General features: G+C 37.0%; 6 protein-coding genes across 7 annotated transcripts in view; 3 read left to right on the top strand and 3 right to left on the bottom strand.

Annotated features, from left to right (window-relative positions):
* Hs3st-A (Heparan sulfate 3-O sulfotransferase-A) overlaps positions 1 to 1913 on the bottom strand; it is a 44181-nt gene extending 42268 nt beyond the window's left edge. Inside the window, exon 1 of the mRNA XM_012375459.2 lies at positions 1292 to 1913. The gene's annotated coding sequence lies outside the window, so the exon portion shown is untranslated. The remainder of the gene's footprint in view (positions 1 to 1291) is intronic.
* A 126-nt stretch (positions 1914 to 2039) lies between these two features.
* LOC105677068 (protein phosphatase 1G) lies at positions 2040 to 8139 on the top strand. 2 transcript variants are annotated; one of them, XM_012375431.2, is made up of 6 exons: positions 2040 to 2300; positions 2974 to 3253; positions 3416 to 4241; positions 4332 to 4449; positions 4604 to 5059; positions 5228 to 8139. In XM_012375431.2, the coding sequence occupies exons 1-6, from the start codon at positions 2190 to 2192 to the stop codon at positions 5468 to 5470; spliced, it is 2034 nt and encodes a 677-aa protein (XP_012230854.1). In that variant the 5' UTR covers positions 2040 to 2189; the 3' UTR covers positions 5471 to 8139. The 2 variants fall into 2 exon arrangements, with proteins under 2 accessions (XP_012230854.1, XP_012230853.1); XM_012375430.2 differs by having other exon boundaries at positions 4332 to 4464.
* A 450-nt stretch (positions 8140 to 8589) lies between these two features.
* On the bottom strand, positions 8590 to 12122 carry LOC105677069 (BTB/POZ domain-containing adapter for CUL3-mediated RhoA degradation protein 3). The gene is made up of 4 exons (XM_012375432.2): positions 11645 to 12122; positions 10905 to 11217; positions 10622 to 10820; positions 8590 to 10528 (listed from the first exon to the last, which is right to left on the bottom strand). The coding sequence occupies exons 1-4, from the start codon at positions 11805 to 11807 to the stop codon at positions 10334 to 10336; spliced, it is 870 nt and encodes a 289-aa protein (XP_012230855.1). The 5' UTR covers positions 11808 to 12122; the 3' UTR covers positions 8590 to 10333.
* Positions 12123 to 12185: 63 nt separating this feature from the next.
* IFT20 (intraflagellar transport 20) lies at positions 12186 to 13446 on the top strand. The gene is made up of 3 exons (XM_067357145.1): positions 12186 to 12445; positions 13022 to 13176; positions 13260 to 13446. Exons 1-3 carry the CDS (start codon positions 12322 to 12324, stop codon positions 13371 to 13373), a joined length of 393 nt encoding a protein of 130 aa, XP_067213246.1. The 5' UTR covers positions 12186 to 12321; the 3' UTR covers positions 13374 to 13446.
* A 1041-nt stretch (positions 13447 to 14487) lies between these two features.
* On the top strand, positions 14488 to 15459 carry LOC105676983 (transmembrane protein 234 homolog). Its single transcript, XM_012375238.2, has 4 exons — positions 14488 to 14771; positions 14888 to 15039; positions 15126 to 15285; positions 15371 to 15459. Exons 1-4 carry the CDS (start codon positions 14756 to 14758, stop codon positions 15451 to 15453), a joined length of 411 nt encoding a protein of 136 aa, XP_012230661.2. The 5' UTR covers positions 14488 to 14755; the 3' UTR covers positions 15454 to 15459.
* blo (bloated) overlaps positions 14888 to 21797 on the bottom strand; it is a 110125-nt gene continuing 103215 nt past the window's right edge. The window contains exons 4-8 of the mRNA XM_012375227.2: positions 21428 to 21643; positions 19069 to 19229; positions 18483 to 18685; positions 18074 to 18349; positions 14888 to 17386 (exon numbers count right to left, since the gene is read on the bottom strand). Of these exons, the coding sequence (XP_012230650.1) occupies positions 17196 to 17386; positions 18074 to 18349; positions 18483 to 18685; positions 19069 to 19229; positions 21428 to 21643 (1047 nt within the window). The 3' untranslated portion in view covers positions 14888 to 17195. The remainder of the gene's footprint in view (positions 17387 to 18073; positions 18350 to 18482; positions 18686 to 19068; positions 19230 to 21427; positions 21644 to 21797) is intronic.

The raw sequence follows: 21797 nt of genomic DNA, 5'->3' as shown, positions 1-21797 counted from the left end.
TTTATTGCTCCATGCTTTAATCGTTAAGCGAATTTATTGAATGGCACACAGTTTCCATAGAGCAAACAATGACTTCCAGATGGGCAGATTGAACAGGATAATTAAAACCGATGTTATAAGATTGTGTACGCTTATTCTACCTCACATTTGGACAGTTGCCATGGATGTGCTATAGCGGAACTTGTCGCGAAATAGAAACAACGCGCGAGCAAATTGAATGAATCCTTTTGGCGCGCACGCGATGTATTCGCACAATTTATGTCTTGCATCATTTAACTTGATTAAATTCCAAGTGCAGACGCGTCTTAAAACTCTGCCCCGTGAATCTTTGCGCGGTAGGTTCTAAACAACAATTAAGGAGAAAATTAGAAGTAAATTCGCGTACTCGACGTTAGCAAGAAAAACGAGGACGAAAAACGGTATATTTTCATTTTTACATTGGAAAAATCACATGTGTGAACTGTTTTTCTTCTGCTTTTCTAGTTCTCTCAATTAAAACCATCGCTTCTTACACTTGAGCAGTGATATTTTACCTGGCTAAAGGAACCAATGACCGTTAGTAGTAGAAACAGTGTCTAAACCGACAGTAGTAGATGACGGTACGTCGAGTCCGACGCCGAGCTACCGTGTTTCGGTAGAACGATACTCGGCGATAGTTAAATAACTTGCAAACGGCTTTGCGTGATAACAGAGAAATGCACGGAAAGAGTTTAATTAAACAAATACATACGTAGTTAAGAAATATACCGAAGAATTCATATACATTCGCTCATTACACTTTTCCAATATTTTATACACGAAATCGCAAAGCCGTTGCGATGCAACTTCAGGTTGATGAGAATGTTTCTCCGATTGAAGAATCATCGAATGCTCGATTTCGATTAAATAATTCTGTATCTTCGATTAAATAATTAAATAATTCTGTAGTCGTTCAACTATGCAATGCCAATGGCGTTTGAGAGATCGCGAGAAAATTTACGATACCGAAATGCTTTAAAATCGGCAAGCTCGTTTACCGCGTAACGGATGGCTGTACCAGTAAACCACGTAAGGGGATACATCGATATCGAGCATTCAACGCAGTTTAAGCTTATCGCCAAAGCGAGCTCCAAATCCTCTTATCCGCGACACGTACGCGAGTTAAGCGCTCAGAATTAGCAGCGTGCGTGCTGCTGCCGTACAGGAAGGAATTCTAGCTCTTTCCCACCATCGCCGTATCAAATATCTTTAGAAGAAATAGCTCGCGGTAGAAATTGTCGCGCAAGGCATACATAAGTGACAAGGAACATACCTGGTCGGGCCGATCCAAGGTCAGGTCACTAGGCCGGGAACACGGTGTACCTGGCTTATCCTCGCTCCCTCCGAAGCAGTGTGTATCGACAGGTACGAGCGGCGCCGACGAAGCGATACAACCGGCCGCGCGCTCGTTCAGCCGATGCAACGACGATGAGACGTTGAAGGGACGTGGAGACAACGAGCGGGGGATGAACAGGCGTAGCGAGCAAGAGCGAGAGAGGGAGACTCGCCCTCGTTACGGGGATGAGACCGAGCGCAGGTGTTCACAACGGACGCTCGCCAGCGAGCGCGCGCGAAGAGGTGTGCGAGATGTTGAAATCGGCGACGTACCGTAAGCTCGTCGCGCGATTCCGTTGCCTGTCGCCGTTGTCGTGTGCCGTCAAGCGTCAAGCATTCGCGAGGAATGCGACCCGACCTAACCTTCTCCAGCTCCGCCGAACTACTGGCGGGCTTGAGCGCCCGGCGCTCATCACGCATACCACCACACCACCACGTTATCCCTTCTACCACCCTCTTCGCGAATGCTCGCGCCAAGCGAAGGAACGCCATCTGACCACGTTTCAGGTAACTACCATCGTGCATGCTACCGTCAGATAGCGTTGTCCGTCGATTCGTTAGATGACGCAGGCTGCCCATCAAATGCGCAAAAAAATCCTGCATCGGAGCAAGTCGGAGTTTACCCTACATGCGCACGTCGCTTTAAGTTTGGCGCGAAAGCCCACGGGCCCAGCTGGCGCCAGCAGCGCGCTGGAAAACAGAAAGCCAAAAACCGGTCATGAGAGGCTAGTTAACGACTGTGCAGCACACTCGTGGGTCCTGTTTTTTGACGGAATACTGCGATATTACGCGGACGCCGCGCACGTTAACACGACGGCCAGCCGGTATTTCGAAAGATGGGAGCGTACCTGTCGGAACCGATTACGAAGAAGGAGTCGAGCGACGAAGTGGGAAAGAATGTTGCGTACGGCGCGAGTTCCATGCAGGGCTGGCGAGTCAGTCAGGAGGTAAGCGGGAAGTCGTATCGTCGCGGCGGCGGCGGCAACGGTGGCGATCGCGCGCGCGCGTTTATCACACCGTTACCCGGTTTTGGCGAGTTTGCAGATCCGTACGATTCGTCGGTTAACCGGTTATCGCTCTCATTGCGACATGCTTGCCGACGCGCCCCGAACGCCGACCGCATACATTCGGCGAATGACGACGCCCGCGAGTTCCGGGCGCAGCATCGAACAGCTCGTCGGCGGCACATGCTGCTTTCGCCAATCGATTCATATTTATTTACTAATAGATGAGATATCTTGAGAGTCTTGCAGAATATCAGTCAATATTGTTGCACAATAGTTTTATTACAAATACTTCTTTTATCGACAATATTTCACAAAAACCTATGATAAAGAGGATCAGTTTTTGTTTGTAATAAATAACTAAGTTATGCATTGAAACACAATAGTTACTGTACAATAATTGTTTTATCTTATTTTATTTACCGAAGCCAATGAATGTGCTATCGGTGTCAAATCTAGATAAATCGGCTATCTGAGCAAAAACTTGATTTTGTAAGATGGGATTTTATACCAATACATGAATATAGTATTCTGTATTGAAGTAACAATTTCTACGATAAAGAAAGAAAGAAATCCTACCAAGAATAGATTACTAATAACAATTATTTGTTTATAGGATGCGCACAACTGTTGCATAGATTTTGATGAGAGTGTTTCACTGTTTGCTGTATACGATGGTCACGGAGGACATGAGGTGGCAACATATTGCGCACGTAATCTCCCTGACTTTATCAAACAGACAGAAGCTTACAAGAGAGGTGACATCAGACAAGCTTTAATAGATGCTTTTCTGGGTTTTGATGCCACTCTCACGAAGCCAGAGGTCGTCAATATTCTCAAAGAGCTAGCAGGAACGTCCATCTCGGAGAAGAAAGAGGCTAACTTAAATGAATCTGGTGCGTTACTTTTCATATTACGGATATGCATTTTTACAGGATATACTGTTATACAGATGATTTTGCTAATTATGCGCATTGCGAGCGGTAATTTATTTCTTTTGTTTACTTGTACGAGTAAACGTTTAATAAGCTTGTCTTCCTACGTTACATGGCGCACAGATGAAGAAGAGAATGTTAGTAATCTATGTATGGAGGCGACAATGCCGTTGGAACAAGTAATGGCAAAGTATCAGTCAGAGGTGTCAAATCCTCTTATAAAGAACCTGAAAGGTGAAAAATGCGGTAAACGTGCGTTTGCGAGCCCTTATCTGCGTGGACGCAGAGGACGAGAGAAAGCCAGTTGCTCGTCATCCGGTGCTGGATGTTCGACGTCGCCGTCACCACCACCACCGCCACTGTCATCGTCATCCTCATCATCATCATCGTCCTCATCTGGCTGGAATACAAATGAAACAGACGTCAGTAGTTCCAGTCAACCGTGTGGTTCGACTCTGTGCAGCACGGTGGAGCACAAGGAGTCTGATTGTCCAGGAAGCAATGAAGCCGAGCAAGTACTGGATTCGACAACGAGCAACGGCAATACTCACGTGTCTCCACCAGTGGGATCTACTGCGGATGCGGAACCTGCTAAGTCCATGGATATGCCAGACAGTTCAGAAGACGTGAAAGAAAAAATCTCAAGTCCCAGCAAGGTGCCGCCTTGCGAGGAATCGAATGCGAACGAGGTAGAAGTTAATGGCGCGGAATCGAAGAGAATCGGCGATGCGGACAGTAGTAAGAGTGGAGGAGACAACGTGTCGAGCAGTTCCTGCATTCCCGTGGAAAACGGAGATGCGGGTCAGCAAGAACGGATAACTAGCAGTGGCCGGAGAAGAATTCAGCCTGTGGATCTTTACCAAAGTTTATTGAAAAAGGAGAGTGACGATTCTGAAGAAGATGACGACGACGATGAAAATGATGAAACGTTTGATGGCGTTCCTGAAAGGTACAAGTTTGTAATACTATTCAATGTAAAAAATATTTTAAGTTCTGAATATTTCTTATCCAAATATCCCTGCCTTAAATCGTTTTGCAGTGACGAGGACGATACTGAAGACATTGACGATGATGAAAGCGATGAAGATGAAGACGACGAGATCGAAGGAGAAGATGTGGATGATGAGTCTGATGATGAAGCCGATGACGATCTCATGGTGAACACAGAAAAAGTATTTCATTTTTTTTTTTCTATTTGCCGAAACTTGTTTACTTATCGCGATTAACGATATTAAAAGTAAAATTAAGGAAGAAATCCAATAATTAAAAAAAAATTTTTTAAATTTAAATATATAATGATTTTCTGTGTAGCCTGGTTCTGACAGCGGATGCACGGCAGTCGTAGCGGTACTCAAAGGAAACGAATTATATGTGGCCAATGCTGGGGATTCTCGGTGTGTCTTATGCAGAGACGGTCAGGCAGTCGAACTTAGTCTGGATCACAAACCGGAAGACGCACCAGAGATGGAACGTATAGTAAAAGCGGGCGGAGAGGTGACGAGCGACGGTAGAGTGAACGGCGGCCTTAATCTCTCTAGAGCGCTTGGCGATCACGCATACAAGCAAAACATGGTATTGCCACCACAAGAACAAATGATCTCGGCCTTGCCAGACATAAGGCATGTTACACTCGAACCCGAGAGAGACGAATTTATGGTACTAGCGTGCGACGGCATATGGAATTTTATGACCAGTCAAAACGTCGTCCAATTTGTACGCACTCGCTTGTCACAAAATTACGAGAATCTTTCGAAAATCTGTGAAGAGGTATGTAATTGTATTATATAAATCGCGCTTTTCTCTTGGATAAATTTTGTCGTGCATTTTTATTGTTTTGCCAATTCAAATTTTAACCAAACAAGCACGAATGGGATAAAACATGTATATGTGTATATGTTTTTCTCCTAGAAGAATAAAATTTGATATATGTTACAGTTGTTTGACCATTGCCTCGCGCCTGATACTCTCGGCGATGGAACGGGCTGCGACAATATGACTGCTGTAATAGTTAAGTTCAAATCGCCGGCAACCGCAACTGTTAAAAATGACACTGTCGCCGAGGTATGCGTTTCGAAGAAGCGGTCGCCGTCGCCAGCAGCTGAGGAAAATAACGATTGCATCGCAGGAGAAAACACGGTAAATCCTTGCAAACGCGCCAAGACCGAGGCAGCTATGTGAATTAAATGTCACCCACGCGTCATGAACTGATCTCCGCAAGCGGACGAATGAATGTGAGTTTATGTAAAATTTATGCAACAATTTTTATATTATTGCATAAAACTGGATCAGTGTCTGTGCAACAGGCACGTGGAATAGTGTGTAAGGTGTGTTAATGTGTTGGTCGCTATTGACAGACTGCTCGATTGGAGCATGTGGGAATGATACAGTGATGTTTTCTCAAACGACGCATAAATCATTTTTTAATCACGGCGTTAAAAGTATGCATATAGAATGTCGATTTCTCTTAAGATCGCATTTTAAACATTGAGAAGTGGTTCAATATACGGGCTAATAATTTTGTCATATTTTGTCATGTATAAAATACTGATAATATAAATTATAACTCTCGAATTCACGAATGAATAAGCTCGTCCATTTCTTAGCAAGCATTTACCGATATAAAAGTACTATAGATAATACATATGCTTAATATAAACGTACAATCTTTTTCTTAAAATCTCGTAGGACTTGACATTATTATTAACTGTAGTTGCTTTCAATATAATTTAATGCATAACACTTTTGTTTATTAATTGAAATTAATTTTCTTCAAATGACGCAATGGTACTGATTAGAATTAACCCAAACAATAAATAAATAAATAAATTTTATTTTAATTTTATTTTTAGATAGTTATCCTATATAACTCTGCTACTGTCTTTTCTCTCTCTTCTTTTCCTCTTCATGAAATATGTAACGCTTACAAGATGCATCACTTTCCAAATTCAATAAATAAGAACAAATACAAATACAAATTTTATTTGAATTTAATTATTAATGATGTATATTTATATGATTTTGCTGCCATTGTGTCATTTATGTCAAGTTATAATAACCTTTCTAATTTTCTTGATTCTAATATCTATCTCTGAATTAATATATTTTTTTTATAATTAAACTCTCCTATCCTATATATCATCCCATTTGCTCCAGCTGCACTTATGACGTATATATTCCTTGAGTTTTTAGATTACACATATAGTATATAAATGTATATATTTATAAATGTAGACTATAAGATTTATATTTGTAAGTCAATACACACACATTATCTCTTATTTTTACGAAATAGAATTTATTTTTGAATCCCTGGGTATAGTGGTTGAATGGATGGGTGTGCGAATAGCCTTAAAGTGTTTAAACTGTATTATGTAATTAAGGCAATTGCGATAACGCGTTACCAACTTGTGATCTTGTATTAATAATTACAGAAATACGAAAAAAGACACATACTTGCATTAGACAACGTCAAGCTACGTGAATTTTAGAATAATCTGAATTTGGAAATATGTCAAAAAGATACTTTTTTTTTGTAAATTTATACAATCTTATATAGATGCATTTCAGCTTGGAAAGAGTAGCAAAAGTGTTTATATTGCGGAAAAAGAATTTTAAAACCGTAAATAAAAATGCAAATTCTGCAAATTTTGACAAATACAGTTGCGATGTTTTGGTGAATTCAAAATACTATATTATTACTTATAGTACTTCGATAGTATAGAGTACTCATGGTATCGTGCTAACTGCAAAATTTTTTTTTGATATTTTTTTCAAGAAACATGATATCTTTGTGGTATATTATAAGCGCAAGATACTTGCAGTATTCTGACAGATACAACATAGAGGCACATTATGTCTGGCAGAAAATTTATTTTTTGTGTAATTACTAAAAGAATGAAATGAATTGAAATTCAACTTTTTTATGGTAATTACATGAAACCGTATTTGATGTTAGATGTGACTGTCTATGTATACATCATGCATCCTCCATCTAATATCTGATATGAACACGAGTAAATTAAGAAAGCACACGTTAAGCACCGAGAAATATCTCTGTGAAATTTTGGTCTAAGAAAGAAGAATAATTGTAATTAAATTTATAAAGGAATTAATGTTATTACCTGAGACGCGCGCGCTAAACGCAGCACTCGTCGCATGCTTAAAAAAAAAAAAACAAGATTTTTCGAAGTTTGCGTTACATACATTAACCATAAATAGGCAATACTTTGAATAAATAAAGACTTACCGTCACGTCGTCGGTCTTTTTTACAGTTAAGACTCTTTCATGTTGTATGAAGGTTCCCAATTCGGACGTGATGCGGAAGCTGCGGAACCTTTGTGTTTGCATTGTAGAGATTCATATAAAGCTATGTTAAAAGTCTATGAAATGAATGTAGAGGATAGAAATGTGAGAACAGTGAATTGACCCAGTGACATGTTTGCAACATTTGTGACATTTTCCGCCAGTATACATATATTCATTCTGTCAATGCTCATGTGTAATTAGGCGGTTGTTAGTGTAGACAGTAATTTCATCGAGAAAAAAAAAAAAAAAAAAAAAAAAAATTATTTATAATTAAATACAGAAGCAATCATGATACTTATGTAAACACCGTTTGTAAGGTGATCAGTAGTGTATCGATACTAGAAGAGAGCATCTAGTGTCATTCAGAAAGAACTGATGTGCCTTTCCAATTCAGGGGTTGACAACCTCCACAACATGTGTATGTACATTCGATTCCGTCTCAAGAAGAAAGGTTTGCGCCCCAAATACTGTCTTTAGCTGCAAACTCCGTCATACACTTATGTATAATATCTTGTTTCATAATACATGTCGCTCGAATCAATCTTACTGCTTATTTCCTTGTTCTCTCTTTTATTCTTTCTTCCTGTCATGATTAAAAAAAAAAAAAAATATGCTGTAGTCAGCAAGGTGGTCTAAAATTTGTTCAAGTCTGCCTTTGCACCTAATAAAATTGACGTTCTATTAAATATATAATGCATGTTTTGCCCAAATAATAATAAATCTGCCTTTGCATGATGTGCTTAACTTTGGTACTTCGCTAAAATTCGCATCATTCGCTTGGTATTGTTATAAACTATACATATTCCATGTATGATATAATATTTTTAATTCAAACTCATTAATAACATGTGTAAATAATATTGTATCTCTCAGAATTTTTAAGGTACATAAATTTTGATATATGCTACTATTTCACCTGTTTGATTCTCTATTTATAAATGTGATACTGTTTATAAAAGCGCAAAGGCACACACAGAAAAAACTCTGTAGATTATTTTATTCAACATAGATATATTCGATTCAATATATAACGTACATGTTACAGACATGAATGAAAAGGTACAATATAAGTATGTAACGCGTTTAATAAAGGGTCCCTTTGTTAATTGTGGGATTATTGATCATATCTTAACATTAAAATACATGAAAATATTTGTATGTATTTTAATGATAAAGTATGATATGTATAAAATAAGGAAGAAGGTATATAAATATATATTATGTATACATATACTATGTCAGCGCGTAATCGCGATCTCTTTAGTTTCAATACATTCTACCTTTACTTATCTAACATCTTCAGAAAACTGAGCAAACTTACCTCTATTATTCTATAAAATGAAAAACTGTGGTTTCCTTACCGATACGATCAGTAGATATCGGATTACTCGCATTGATTTCCGAAACACCACGTTCCGATTGCCACTCTGATTCCATCATATAAGTGAAAGTATAACTTGGCAAGGAAAAACGATCGTCGTTACAAATATGAGAATTACACGGTAAAAAAATATTTTTGCAATAATGTATTGAATGTAGAAAATTCGAAATAAGCTCGTTTATTCAAAATCAGATATATCACGTGTTATTCGTTCGAACTCGATATCCTGAAATGTACATTTAATATTGAATATGTTTGATATTTACAATTCAATCGAAATAACAAAGTTGCGCGTTTAAAAAAAACGCATATCTCCTCAAAACCATAACTCTAACTGATATTGGATTTTGAGTTTTTCATTTCACTGGCAGTGTTTACTCCATATCATCCTTTAAGCAGTTTAATAGAATATTGAAGCTGCTGAAAAACGCAAGCAAACTACACATGATGCATTTTAATAATTTATTAAGATATCAAATTGTGCAAATTTGTAAGAAAAAGTATAACATGATAAATTTATTGTAATGACATTTGTAGGAATAATAAGCAATAATAATAACTAATAATTCTAGTGACAATAATTAATAATGATAGTAATGATGAGATGGTGATGATGTGATAACGATAATAATAATGATAATAATATTAATAATAATATTAATAATAATATTAATAATATATTAATAATATATTAATAATAATAATACTTACAACAGGTAACAACGCAGTCCTAGTTTTGCACACAAACCTTTTTATAACAGTTTGATAAATCTAAATGACTGCTTAAAAGTTGTTATAGAGTATAAATTCATAAATAATTTCATCAGTCACAGAATGGCAACTTGGACTTATTCTTTTGTCGCGGATTTAATACAACGATTTGGCACATGAATGATTTGGCGCGCGGCGCTATATTCTTTTTGTGATTTGTAGGCTGAAATTATTAAGGTGCCATTCTCATTCGCACGTTTATACACATTTACAAACACGCTTGTATAGCAAGAATAACAAAGAAAAAATTTTTAAAGACACAAATTTGTCATTCCGTTTTGTTAATTAGAGGGATGAAAGGAGCGACGTATTTCTTACAGGTATATTTAACAGAGTAATTATGTGCAAAAATAAGGTGTTGTGATGTATCGAGATAGCCTATTGCCCGACCAAAATTAACTCTAGCTTTTCTCGTGTTCCACGCGCAGAGACAAAAGGTAGAGACTCTGGTCGATAGGCGATAACCAAGTATTATTAACGTTTACGCTTCATAACTCGTGTCTTATTTTATATTGATTCGTGTCTTGAAAGAGCGAACGACGCTGAGGATCGCAGTATGTGGTGGATTGAGGACAAGACTGGGTCAGTTGAGGTTTTGTTTGTTGGAGCGAAGGCGGGCCAAACCTGAACGCTCGCCCTCCTCCTCATCGGATGTACATGGTACCGCTGCGCGCGAAGACGACGTTGCCTGCATTAAATCTTGATCCGGCGCATTCCGGTGCTCATATAACAAGATATTTAATGTTTCCTCGTATATCCGAGCTTCGGGAAATTCAACCTGAAGGAAGAAAGAAAGAAAAATTATTTCTTATGCAATTCTGAGAATATTACCAATATTGTTTCGCTGTATTATTGTACTTCTCAATATTACCTTTGTATGCTTTTTATCAGTCGTGTAGACGATTGAATGGCAGCAAACTTCCGCCACCTTACGACCATGTCCGTAAAATGTCCAACAGCAAATCTCACTTGAGCCAATGACATCTTTGATGAATAACACTCTACCACTGAATCTAAGTGACATTTTGTCGAATAACTCTATATTTTTTAATAGATTGTCATCTGATGTACTGCAAAAAATTAGATCTAATTAGTCAATTTTCTTTAATGAACTCTACTATCCCAATGCACTGTTAATTTATATTTAATATTACCTTGTATAGGAATATTTATTATTATGCCTATTAATGAGCAGCTTGACCACAGGCTTAGTAGTGCTGCTTATGAGTAATTGCTCTTCTTTTTGAGAGGTGATAAGAGGGACTCTGCAGATAGGCTCTGTTTCGCGTTCTTTGAATGTGAGCGCATTTTCACAGGATTCGACCAGCTCGCTGATGCAATAGTATTTTGCCTCAGTAAGTAGCTCTGCCATGTCTCTCGAATTGTCTGGTAATGGAACTGAACCGTCCCGCAAAAAGTTTAAGATTGTCCCAAAATGCTTGCCACACCGATCAATCAATATCCAGCCTATAAGACAAAAAACAGAATAAGTCAGAAACATGAATTAACTATTATATTGCATGTTTTAAAACTTTTAGATAATTATATAAAGTAGTTTGACTCATGTTTTTCATAATCAAACAGAATAATTAAAATTAAATTAGGAGCCTATCTCTTAATGCTTATCTGTTTCAATATACCAACGGATCTACCAATATTCTGATTTATTTCTCTAAACTTTCTACATTTTTATGTTAGTAAAAGCACCACAATTAGTCCTACTATTAAAAACATTCGAAATATAATCTAATGTTCAATAACTACAGCTTTTTCAGATATGTAAAGTAGCTTATTTTGATGATAACAAAGTTTCAAGCTAATTGACATTACAATCCGGTGCAATTCCGAATTCGTCTCGCGCGATTGTGATACACAGAATACCGAGGTATCTCACCTTCGGAATCAGTGAGCACTTCCATGCGGCCGCTGAACATAGCACGTAGCATGGTGTCATGTTTCTGCAAGGTGCCTATGGTGGTGTAATGGAGCGAACCTCCGACGTTCAGTTTAACATATTCCGAAGGACACTTAATTACCGTCTTATGCTCGCCCGACATAACGAACTTTGGCAACGAGAACCTGGCGGAGCCGAGGTGAGTACCAATGCGACGCCGTGCGGCGAAAAGAACGTATATCGATTTTGTCGACTGTAGTCCCGACTGTAGCGTATAACCAACGGATACCAGTAGGACCGTTTGCGTTTGCGACGAAGCGACGTCACAATGCACGTGTGTTCGCGTTCAATGTTGCATTGATAAGTATTGCTCCTTTATATTCGCTGACGTCGAGAAAGGAAATCAGACGCGCGCCCTAACATATCCACATTTCGCTCCATTTTGCCTTACCCATCACTAACACGGCGAACTCCGCGAACACTAACGGCGAATGCGACAGCAGATCAACCACGGTGTATAAAACGATATCAAGACTGTTAACAACGGATTCGATCGGCTGTACAGTGGCGCCCTCATTGAGGGCTAAATCGAATTAATGACGACCAATCAGAATCGTGTATTTTGAATGAAGCACTTCATGTGATTTTATGGTTTAAGACTTAGAAAATGCGAGAAAATGGCTGACTCATTGGCGAAATACGGTATTTACATCGATGATTTGAGCAAAATACGCATCTTAGAACCAGAAGCAGCTAATCAAACCAACAAATTGAAGGAGGAATGTCATAATTTTGTATCTAGTATGTATACCAATTCAAGGCGGCAGCAAACGGCACAATAAACTTACTCAGTTCACTCTCCTAGCACTCAGCTATCTTCTCTGACCGCGCGTTTATGCGTTACTGTTTAATTATCGCTTGTTCAGTGAATTCTTGCATAAAAAAATATCTTGCGCTCTCAGATAGCAATTAGTCATTTAGAATCACACTGAGGAATATCAATATTTGAAATACTTGAAATATTTATTAATTGTGTCAGAATGAAGTAATTGGTCATTAAGGCAAAAAGTATATAGATATAAATAAATAATAAACAATTTGAATAAATAAACAATTTGACATAAATTAGAAATAAAAAAATATGAATAATGTGCAAATGTAAATATTTATTTGTTAAATTTATATTTATATGTTTATCTAATATTATGCACGTATATAAAAAACAATTCAATTAAGATTAAACATAAGTTTTTAAAACCGTGTGTAAAAATTACACTCATTTTATTGCTACTTGCACTGTTTCTACAAGTTTAATTTTGCTTTATAAATATTTAATAGTAGTTAGCAATGCAATGATTGAAAGATTTCTCGTTGCAGAGATTACTGAATTTGAGAAAAATATTGATGAATTTATTAAAATATTGGATAATTTGGCAAAGGAAGTAGAGAAAGAAAAAATTAAGACAATTGGTGCACGAAATCTGTTACATTCTGCTGAAAAACAAAGAGAAGCTCAACAACAGCAGATGCAGGTTTTGAAATAATTTCAAAGAATTTGATAATATATATTAGTAATATTGATTGATCTCTTTCTCTTTATGTATTTTTGTTACAGGCATTAATTTTAGAAAAGTCCATGGAATTGGAACGATTTCGAGTAGAATATGAATCTTTAAAAAAAGTTGAAATAGAACAACTAGAAACCATTGAACACTTATCAGTGAACTAATATATCATATTTCAACACTATTTTCTCATTTATTGAACATTTTATTAAAAGATCTTGCTAATAAGTAATACAACTATTTTTAAATAAGTATTACTTTTTTTTATCTAAATTTAATTAAATAATTTCAGAATTTTTAAATTAATATTTTATATTTGGCGATATATTTATAGATCTTGAATCAAAATTGGTTGTAGAACTTTGATAACCGCAGAGTTATGTTCAGTCGCTTTATAAATATCACAACTATTAATGTTTAAAGAAATATTGCATATTAATTGTCTTAAATATCTCTTGTAAAATGTTGAAAATCTATAACAATTCGTTAAATATCATACAATGAGCAATGATCCACTTCAGCCAACTTCAGCGTGCTACTACAATCGTTCGAGATATTCTCTTCCCGCACATCGCCAAGATGGATCGGAGGGATAGCAAGCATATCATCATTCTCAAGTATGTATAGTCTTTATTTGAATCATTGCGTTAATTGTATTTTTTGTAATAATTTGCTATTTTAATTATAATATTTATGAAAATCTTTCGAATATAATGAATATATACTCTACATTAATTATTGTGGAGGTGGTACCAACCGTATCGAGATCATAGATCTCGAAATAAGGTTAGTTGAATAGAATGCTTCGTGCTGTTTGCAAAGTCGCATTTAACCACTTATTTATTGCGATTGTTAGTGTCTAAAGGAATATTACTAAAAATTGTCGCAAAATGTCTGAAAATCTTTTGTCGGTCTAAATTCTCTTTGCACATATATCATGTTATTTCTTGCATCGAAATGCACCAAAAATGTAATGAATGTATGATTATTGTTGAATTTGTATCTTTATCTATAATTTGCTATGCTAATTATAGATTTTTATAATAATTTATACGTTTTAATTGTAATTAAAATTTTGAATTTTATTTCTGTAATTATTGTGAAATTGCAGCTTTTACCATATCGAAAATTCGAGAATCGCAATTGCTCTTCGATATATCTCGAATCAGTACATAATTATAGAGCACACCACAGTCGCATTCAAACTATCCATTTTTATGATTTTACTGTTGGAGAAAATCTTGCAAGTGAATGATTTTATTGTAAGTACTCGTAAAATGTAGAGCATTTGTCATAACATGTTAAAATTGTATGATTTCGCCTTTTCAACTTGGACAATATTTTTGCGGGGGCTGATCTTTAAAGTCATTTGAAATAGTGTGACGTAAAATAGATGCCGTTTTATAACCTATCTAACGAACAATTGTTGATTTCGGTTTGTAATGTTTGGATGGAATTCGTGTCGCGTATGATTTAATAAATTCTATTAATGCGATTTGCATTTTATTCAACGTGTCTAATATTCCAAATGCGATAGTTGATAAAAATGGCGGTTACTATTGGTGAGAGTTCTTAATTTTAATAACTTTGTCATTTATTACAATCTAACCTCTAAAGTATATTGAGTGCAATTGATAGTATATCTAAAAATTGTAATATATGTTTTATTATGTTACAGATTCTGTGATCTACTTGTTTCTTGTTGCAATTTTTTGGGGAGTAACTAATCCATTTATTAAAAGAGGTGCAAGAGGTTTGGAAAATGTCAAGGCCACATCAGCTTATGGACAATTTATAAAGGAGTTTATATTTCTTATAACTAATTTAAAAGTTTGTCACATTTATTATTAACAATTTTATCAAGTAATAATTTTGTATTATGAAAGTAATATTTATAATTGTATTTCTTTTTACAGTATCTTGTGCCATTTATTGTTAACCAATGTGGCTCAGTGCTGTATTTCCTGATTTTGCAGAACACTGACATATCTCTGGCTGTGCCAGTTTCAAATTCTCTTACCTTTGTATTCACTGCAATCACAGGCTGGTTTCTTGGCGAGGAAAAAGTACATAGAAGTGAGTATATGTGAAATTATTTCCTTCTTTTTGTAGAAAAATAAATATAACGAATTATTTGTTTATAATTTGCTTTACTTTTTAGATACCTATCTAGGAATGATACTTGTGCTATGCGGAACAACATTGTGCTGTTGGGACAAGCTGAATAAAACTGTGGAATTTTAACTTGTACATTTAGGACTCCAATTATTATCCATACTTCATTATCCATCCCTTGTTTCACATTTTGCCGATTAATCCACACCTTATCCCGCTTACTGTGAGTACCACAATGATTAACACATACCTAATACCTTTCCAACAAAACAAATTTATGATACATATTTGATTTTGTCTCTGAATATTATGAATATTTAATATTAATGATATTGTTAGCTTATCTCATTTTGTTTATTGATTACAAAACATAACTCACTCTCAATTTTTGCATTTTTACGCATTTAATGCGTACATCTTATGCTTACAAGAAGAAAAGTAATGTCTATGTTAATAGGTAATAAGTTTTATTGGTAATTCCGTACAATATCGTCAATATATATTCATGATATTTACATGAAAATTATATAATGATCCATATGTACACACAGACGTAAGTAGCACCAAGTAGGAATAAGGATATAATTGTTGTGGTGCAAGATGACTATTCATGTCGCCGTAGTTAATTTGCCCACACATAAAAGCGTATCACATTACAACAGATAACATTAGCGTTGTGTGTTTCACTTTTTTACACTGTTGCCAAAAATAACGAAAGCGTCTCACAACTTGTGTTGAATTCCGCAACAATGTAATCGTGATTTGTGATCTACAAATATACAGCGACAAGAGTTGTATATATATGTATAGAAACGCGCGATAGGTTCTAGCAAAATTAATTAAAAATACGATTATTAACACAAGTATTTACATATAATAAGCATGCAGAGATGAGACTGATCTATGCACAAGAAAATATTCAGATTATTGCCATACGTAACTGCTTGTTTTATACTTTCTTGATTATCCGGATAAAAATTAAAAAACAATTTTTCTTTTGACTCTTATCGCACTAACGCTCATCGTCGAGAAGAGTATTATGTATTACGATATGTATTCACGAAATTTTTATTGGTTAATGAAGAGTAAATGTACAGTGTAGAAATGATAATGGCACTCTGATTCACGGTAAAATGAAGTGTTAATTTTTCGTGAGATGCGCAACGCATATGAAAATTTTATTACATAAAAGTAACAAAACTCAAACTTTTTATTGAGTCTCGCAAGAAACTCTTGCAAGACTCAAAAGTTAATACACAAAATATTAATTCACGATACGTAAATATGTTACGAATGCATTCTCATCATGTGCAGCAAATTTAAACTGTTAAATTTGGCAGAGAGAAAGCTATTAAAATATTGCAACATTTGATATTGAGAGGATTCTCATTTTAGGATACATAATTTATACTGAAACTTATACTTCAAGATTTTATATTCAACCGTATTTTTTTTTGCAATCTGTTACAAAGAGTGTTATTTATTTAATGTGTAAGATATAATAATATTAATTGACGAGCAACTTAAATTCGCAACTTCACGTGTGCCTGTGTGTATTTGGATAATTGTTTATTCTGTTATTTCTTACAACGTAATTCCATTAATTCGCGGTCAACATTTTAACAGCAATTTAACATGTCGTTGCTGCAACTATATGTATGCGCTACTCGGTTAAAGAATTAAAAATCGGCGCGATCGCGGTTGTCGCTCGCGACGTGTACGTTAAAAAGTATATAAGAACGGTGTGTATTATTGATAAATCGCGTCGTTATTAATCAGCGCGCGCCGGATATTGGCGCCTAAAATCGCCTACGAGATTAGGAATTACACTTATGAAACTCGAGACTAGCATTGATCAATGGCCGCCCAATTTAGGCGCGGGACTTCTTGCTCTTCAGCTTGAACCATCCCGCACTTTTATTCGGATCCCGTGGTACGGATGTAGATCTGCTCAATTCCGGTTTACCCAAAATCCGCGATTTGGTAGCCAGTGATTCCGTGGAGACGGTTCTATCCACTTTCTGCTTGTCTTTCGATTTCAATGTGCTACGGTTGATCGTACCTGCAATGATAAATGATTAATATTTGCTTTTTATAATAATTATGATAATCGCAATTTGCATTAAAAAATTTAAACACACGACAAAGAATGTACAGTGGTAATCTCTTTTTTTATTTATTTAAATTTTACTAATAAATATTTGTGAAAATTTAACAAACAATAAGCTTTAGGAAATAAATAATGAAATTTTATCAATTAATAAAAGTTAAATATTTTGCAATAAATTAATTTTAAATTTAAGTTGTGTTATTAAATTTTTTAATAAATTTAATTTTTTGGGAAATTAAATCATTTCAAAATTCTTAATAAAAATATATCATTCTATTTATTAAGAAGATCTAAGTGTCCAAAAAATCTAAAATGTATCTTAAAATTTAATAACATAACTCAAAATTAATTTATTGCAAAATATATAGCTTTTATTAAAAAATAAAATTTCGTTATCTATTTGTTGAGGCTAATTGCTTAATGCTGATTGTTCACAAATGTTTATTAGTAAAAGTTAAGTAAAGGAAAAAGGAGATTGCCATTGTAAATTCTTATCTCGCATTCTTTATTAGTATTTTAGGTCTACTGTCAGAATTAGAAAAAATAGATTTATTTACTATAGATAAAGATACGATTTTCTTATTTTTTTAATGATAGGAGAATTTACTGCTGTTTTTTTTTTCAAGTAAAAGTATTTACTTGTCTTGGAAAGATTATCTTTGCTTCGCCGAGCTTCCTTCCCTCGGCGACTGAGAGTTTCGCGGCTTCGTTGCCTACGTCTCATGGTCGTTATCGGTTTCGCGTGTTGTTGCTGATCGTAGTTGATCTCGAACGGTTCCCTGTAGTGTCGCGGCTTCCACGGTGCAAGGACGCTCACGCTCCTCGACACCGTTCTCGTATGCGATTGCAATGGCCGATTTAACTCCTCGCGACTCGCCGCCCTGCGTCGTTCGTTCGGGCCTGGTATTTCGCCGACTGAAATACAGATATATGTTATTTGTTTCAATCGACTTAAATTGATCAAATTTGTGAACAACTTTGAATCTCTGAACAGCTTTAGAATTTTTGAAAGAAAAAATTGCTATACTAAAAGTATAATTGTTCGTACCAGTAGCAGCGTGGAGATACACGACAGATCTCTGCGATCTCTGAGAGTTTTGACTTTGCTGGCTGCTGTCTCCCGTTGTACTCTCGCCCGAGGACAACGCGCTTTCAGCGAGTCTTGAAGGTTTCCTGGGGGACATGATACCCAAACGGTTCGAACTCGTGACATCACGCCTTGCGCAAGCGTGGTCGTCAACTCGTTTGCTTCTGAAACAAATAATATTTTTTTCTGGTGTTAAAATTACATATTATTAGAGTTGTGTGCACTATTTTCTTTACAAAGAAATTTTTAATTTAAAAGAAAACAAAATGGTTTTAAATGCTTCATAATTATGTTATAATTTAATATAATCGGAGATTAAAAAGACAACAGGCGGCAAAGTAAGAGTAAAGTAGCTAAAAAATTGAAAAGTACAAATACTAAGAAAATTAAATTTTTCTTTACAATGACGTGAATTGAATATAATAGTGATAAAATCGATTAGTTTAGAGTTGGTTTAGAGTTGGAGGGCAAACATTTAAATCACTCTCGTGCAAAATATTTAACCGGCGCGTAGTCGTGCATGCGCGGCTTATATTATAGCATTTACCTGCGGTCTCTGTTGGACGAGACGGACTCCTGATCCGTATCGCCGAAGAAGCGGAGATTCTTTTGCACGGAAACTCGTTCGGGCGCGGAGGAAGCTTCCTCATCCTCGGTGCCGGTCGTCAAGATCTCGCTCTCGGGTATTCTCGGCTTTTTATCCACCGGCTGCAAAGTTATCGACGCTTCATTATTCATGATCTCGGAGGGAGGGAGCGAGGGAAAAAGGGGGAGGAAGCACCAAATAGAACCGCGCACGGATCATTTCTGTATATAACAATTACGCCCGCTTATTCCAAATATCGATTTATCGAACGTTGTAATTTCGCGCACAGAAGACGGATTTTGCAAGTGCGATAGATTGAAACGTATCGCCCTAATGATATATTATTCGGCGGTGCTGTATAATTTTCATAGCTAAGCACACACTTGGCTCCTCAGTTTCCCGACTTTTACCGGTGGTTTCACCGGTCTCGCTTAACTTTGACTATAGCTTAGCTAATTCTTTATGAAATCAGCTCGTAACATCCTCTTTCTAAGTGTTTTGAAGAGAGTTTTCATATTATTGCATTATATCATTTTTAAATCTTTCAGTGCCGCAGTTTTTTATAATCTCTTTCTAGTAAGATTCAAATGCGAGAAATCTTGAATCTCAATCCGTCGCGATTATTAGATTTTCTCCGGTACAACAATATGCACATATTTCAAATAAAATTGATTATTATCTGCTCTGAAAATAACGTTATTATGCGCTTGGGATAATAAGATTAAGGATAAGGATTAAGGACGCTCCGCGTTACTAACGGATGACGCGTAAGTAGAATACAACGCGAAATATAGGAACGTAATTCCAACTCTTCTTTGTCAATTGTTCGAGATGAGCGCGGAGTCGGACGTAACTGGCCTCCATCGACGGCCGCGATTTTTCGGAATCCAAGTCTTTCTTTCTTTCTTTCTCTCTCTCTCTCTCTCTCTCTCTCTCTCTCTCTCTCTCTCTTGATCGGCCAGGAGAGAATCTCTCGCGCGAGCGCGTACAAAGCCGTATTCTTCCCGCGGCTCGCAAAAATCGCGGCCTCCCCCCGTGGTTGCATCGCACGGCGCCTTCATGAGTCATGATTCTCCCCGGGCCGACTCATCCGATAGATCATCGTCCACGGCGAGATTCATACGCACGCAATCATCTCGAACGAGCGCGCGCGAGCGCGGGCGCACCGGCGCGCGGCTTTACGGGATACGCGAGCGTGCGCGCGAGGAGGGCAGCATCCTCTTGTCCCTTCTCCGCAGCCTAAGATCGGCGTAGAATCGGGACCTGACAGAGATTATTCCCGCGCAGACGATGGTCGGGGCGGCTTACGGGGCTCGGGCGAGCAACCTCCTGATCGGCACTTAATCTCGCGATTAAATTAAACCACAGAGCGCGGAGTTAGTTAAGCATTTAATCAAACCGGTAATTGGAGGTTGCGCTGCCCTAATGGCGGCCGCGCAGCGACCCGCGCTCTGACTGATGAATGCGCACCGGCCTGGGGTGCGCGCGAGATAACCACGGCACGATCCAGGAGAGTCTCAGTCCGCTCGTTATCGGATAATACTCTCGAAAAAGATCCCAGGCTCTTCTCTCGTAGGATGATTTGCCGCCGTTTCCGTTCGCGATCGGCGTTTTCCTCGGCGCGACGTCGACGATACCAAATACGATCCTCCTCGCCCACTTGATTCGCCGCTTTCGGAGAAAGATACGCGTTCGACTCGTTCGCCGGGCCTTGACGAGACCTGACCACTCCGTACAATTTCGAAACGTCCGAGATGACATCAACCGATATAAATATTTCGTCCACTTGTTTGTATCTTGTTATTAACGAGGCCGTCGGGCTCTTAATAAGGCGATATCGCGGGAAACGCGTCACAACAAAATTTGCCCTGTTGTTTATTAAGAATCTGATAGCAGCGTTAATTTTTTCAATTAAAAAATTGAATAAGCATTTCGTAATAACTTGTTTGATGAACCATTAATCGTAAATATCAAACGTCTTCTTGTATCTTAATCATAGAGTTTACTTAGTTTCTTATAATTTTTTATTTATTCATTGAACAATCAGATTTCGGATATCTTGATCGCAAAATTTAACTTTTCATGACTCTTTATTTGATTTTTGTTTAATGCAACAACAATTAATTTTTTTAACGAGAAAGTTAACACGAATCTTTTTTTCAACATAATTCTCCGAGAGATCAATTGGATCAATATTGCATAAAAATCGTTCGATTGATGAATGACGTATCCACAAATATACTTATGTCAGCGATGACCACCAAATCCTTGTAGTATAAATTGTAGTCAGGCATAGAAAAGTAGAAAAAACGATGCTTACCGTGGCATTGGATTTGTTCTTCCTCGAGAGAGACTTGAACCAGCCTTTCCTCTCCGCCTCTTGGCCCTGGTTGTCCCTGGTGAGGGTGTTACTAGACGCGCAGAAGGACTCTTCCTCTCTGGTAAGAGTGCCGGTAGATCTCGAGAGTCTGGTCGGTCTGGGCGGGCTCGGGCTGCCGCTCGGTGTCGATAAACGTCTGCGTTGACTGTAATCCTCCTGCAACGAAAAAAAATTACATGTTATATTCAGCAACTTGGCATCTTTTGAGCATACTTTATAACAACGCTATTATACTCGACACAACCCTACTGCCATTTCTATCCTTTCTCTCTAAGTATGATTTATTCCCCGATAGCTCACTTCCAACCGC

This window comes from Linepithema humile, chromosome 6, assembly GCF_040581485.1.
Source record: "Linepithema humile isolate Giens D197 chromosome 6, Lhum_UNIL_v1.0, whole genome shotgun sequence".
In the NCBI taxonomy this organism is placed as follows: Eukaryota; Metazoa; Arthropoda; class Insecta; order Hymenoptera; family Formicidae; genus Linepithema; species Linepithema humile.
The sequence above is the reverse complement of the archived record's forward strand: the minus strand, read 5'-3'. Positions and strand labels throughout refer to the sequence as shown.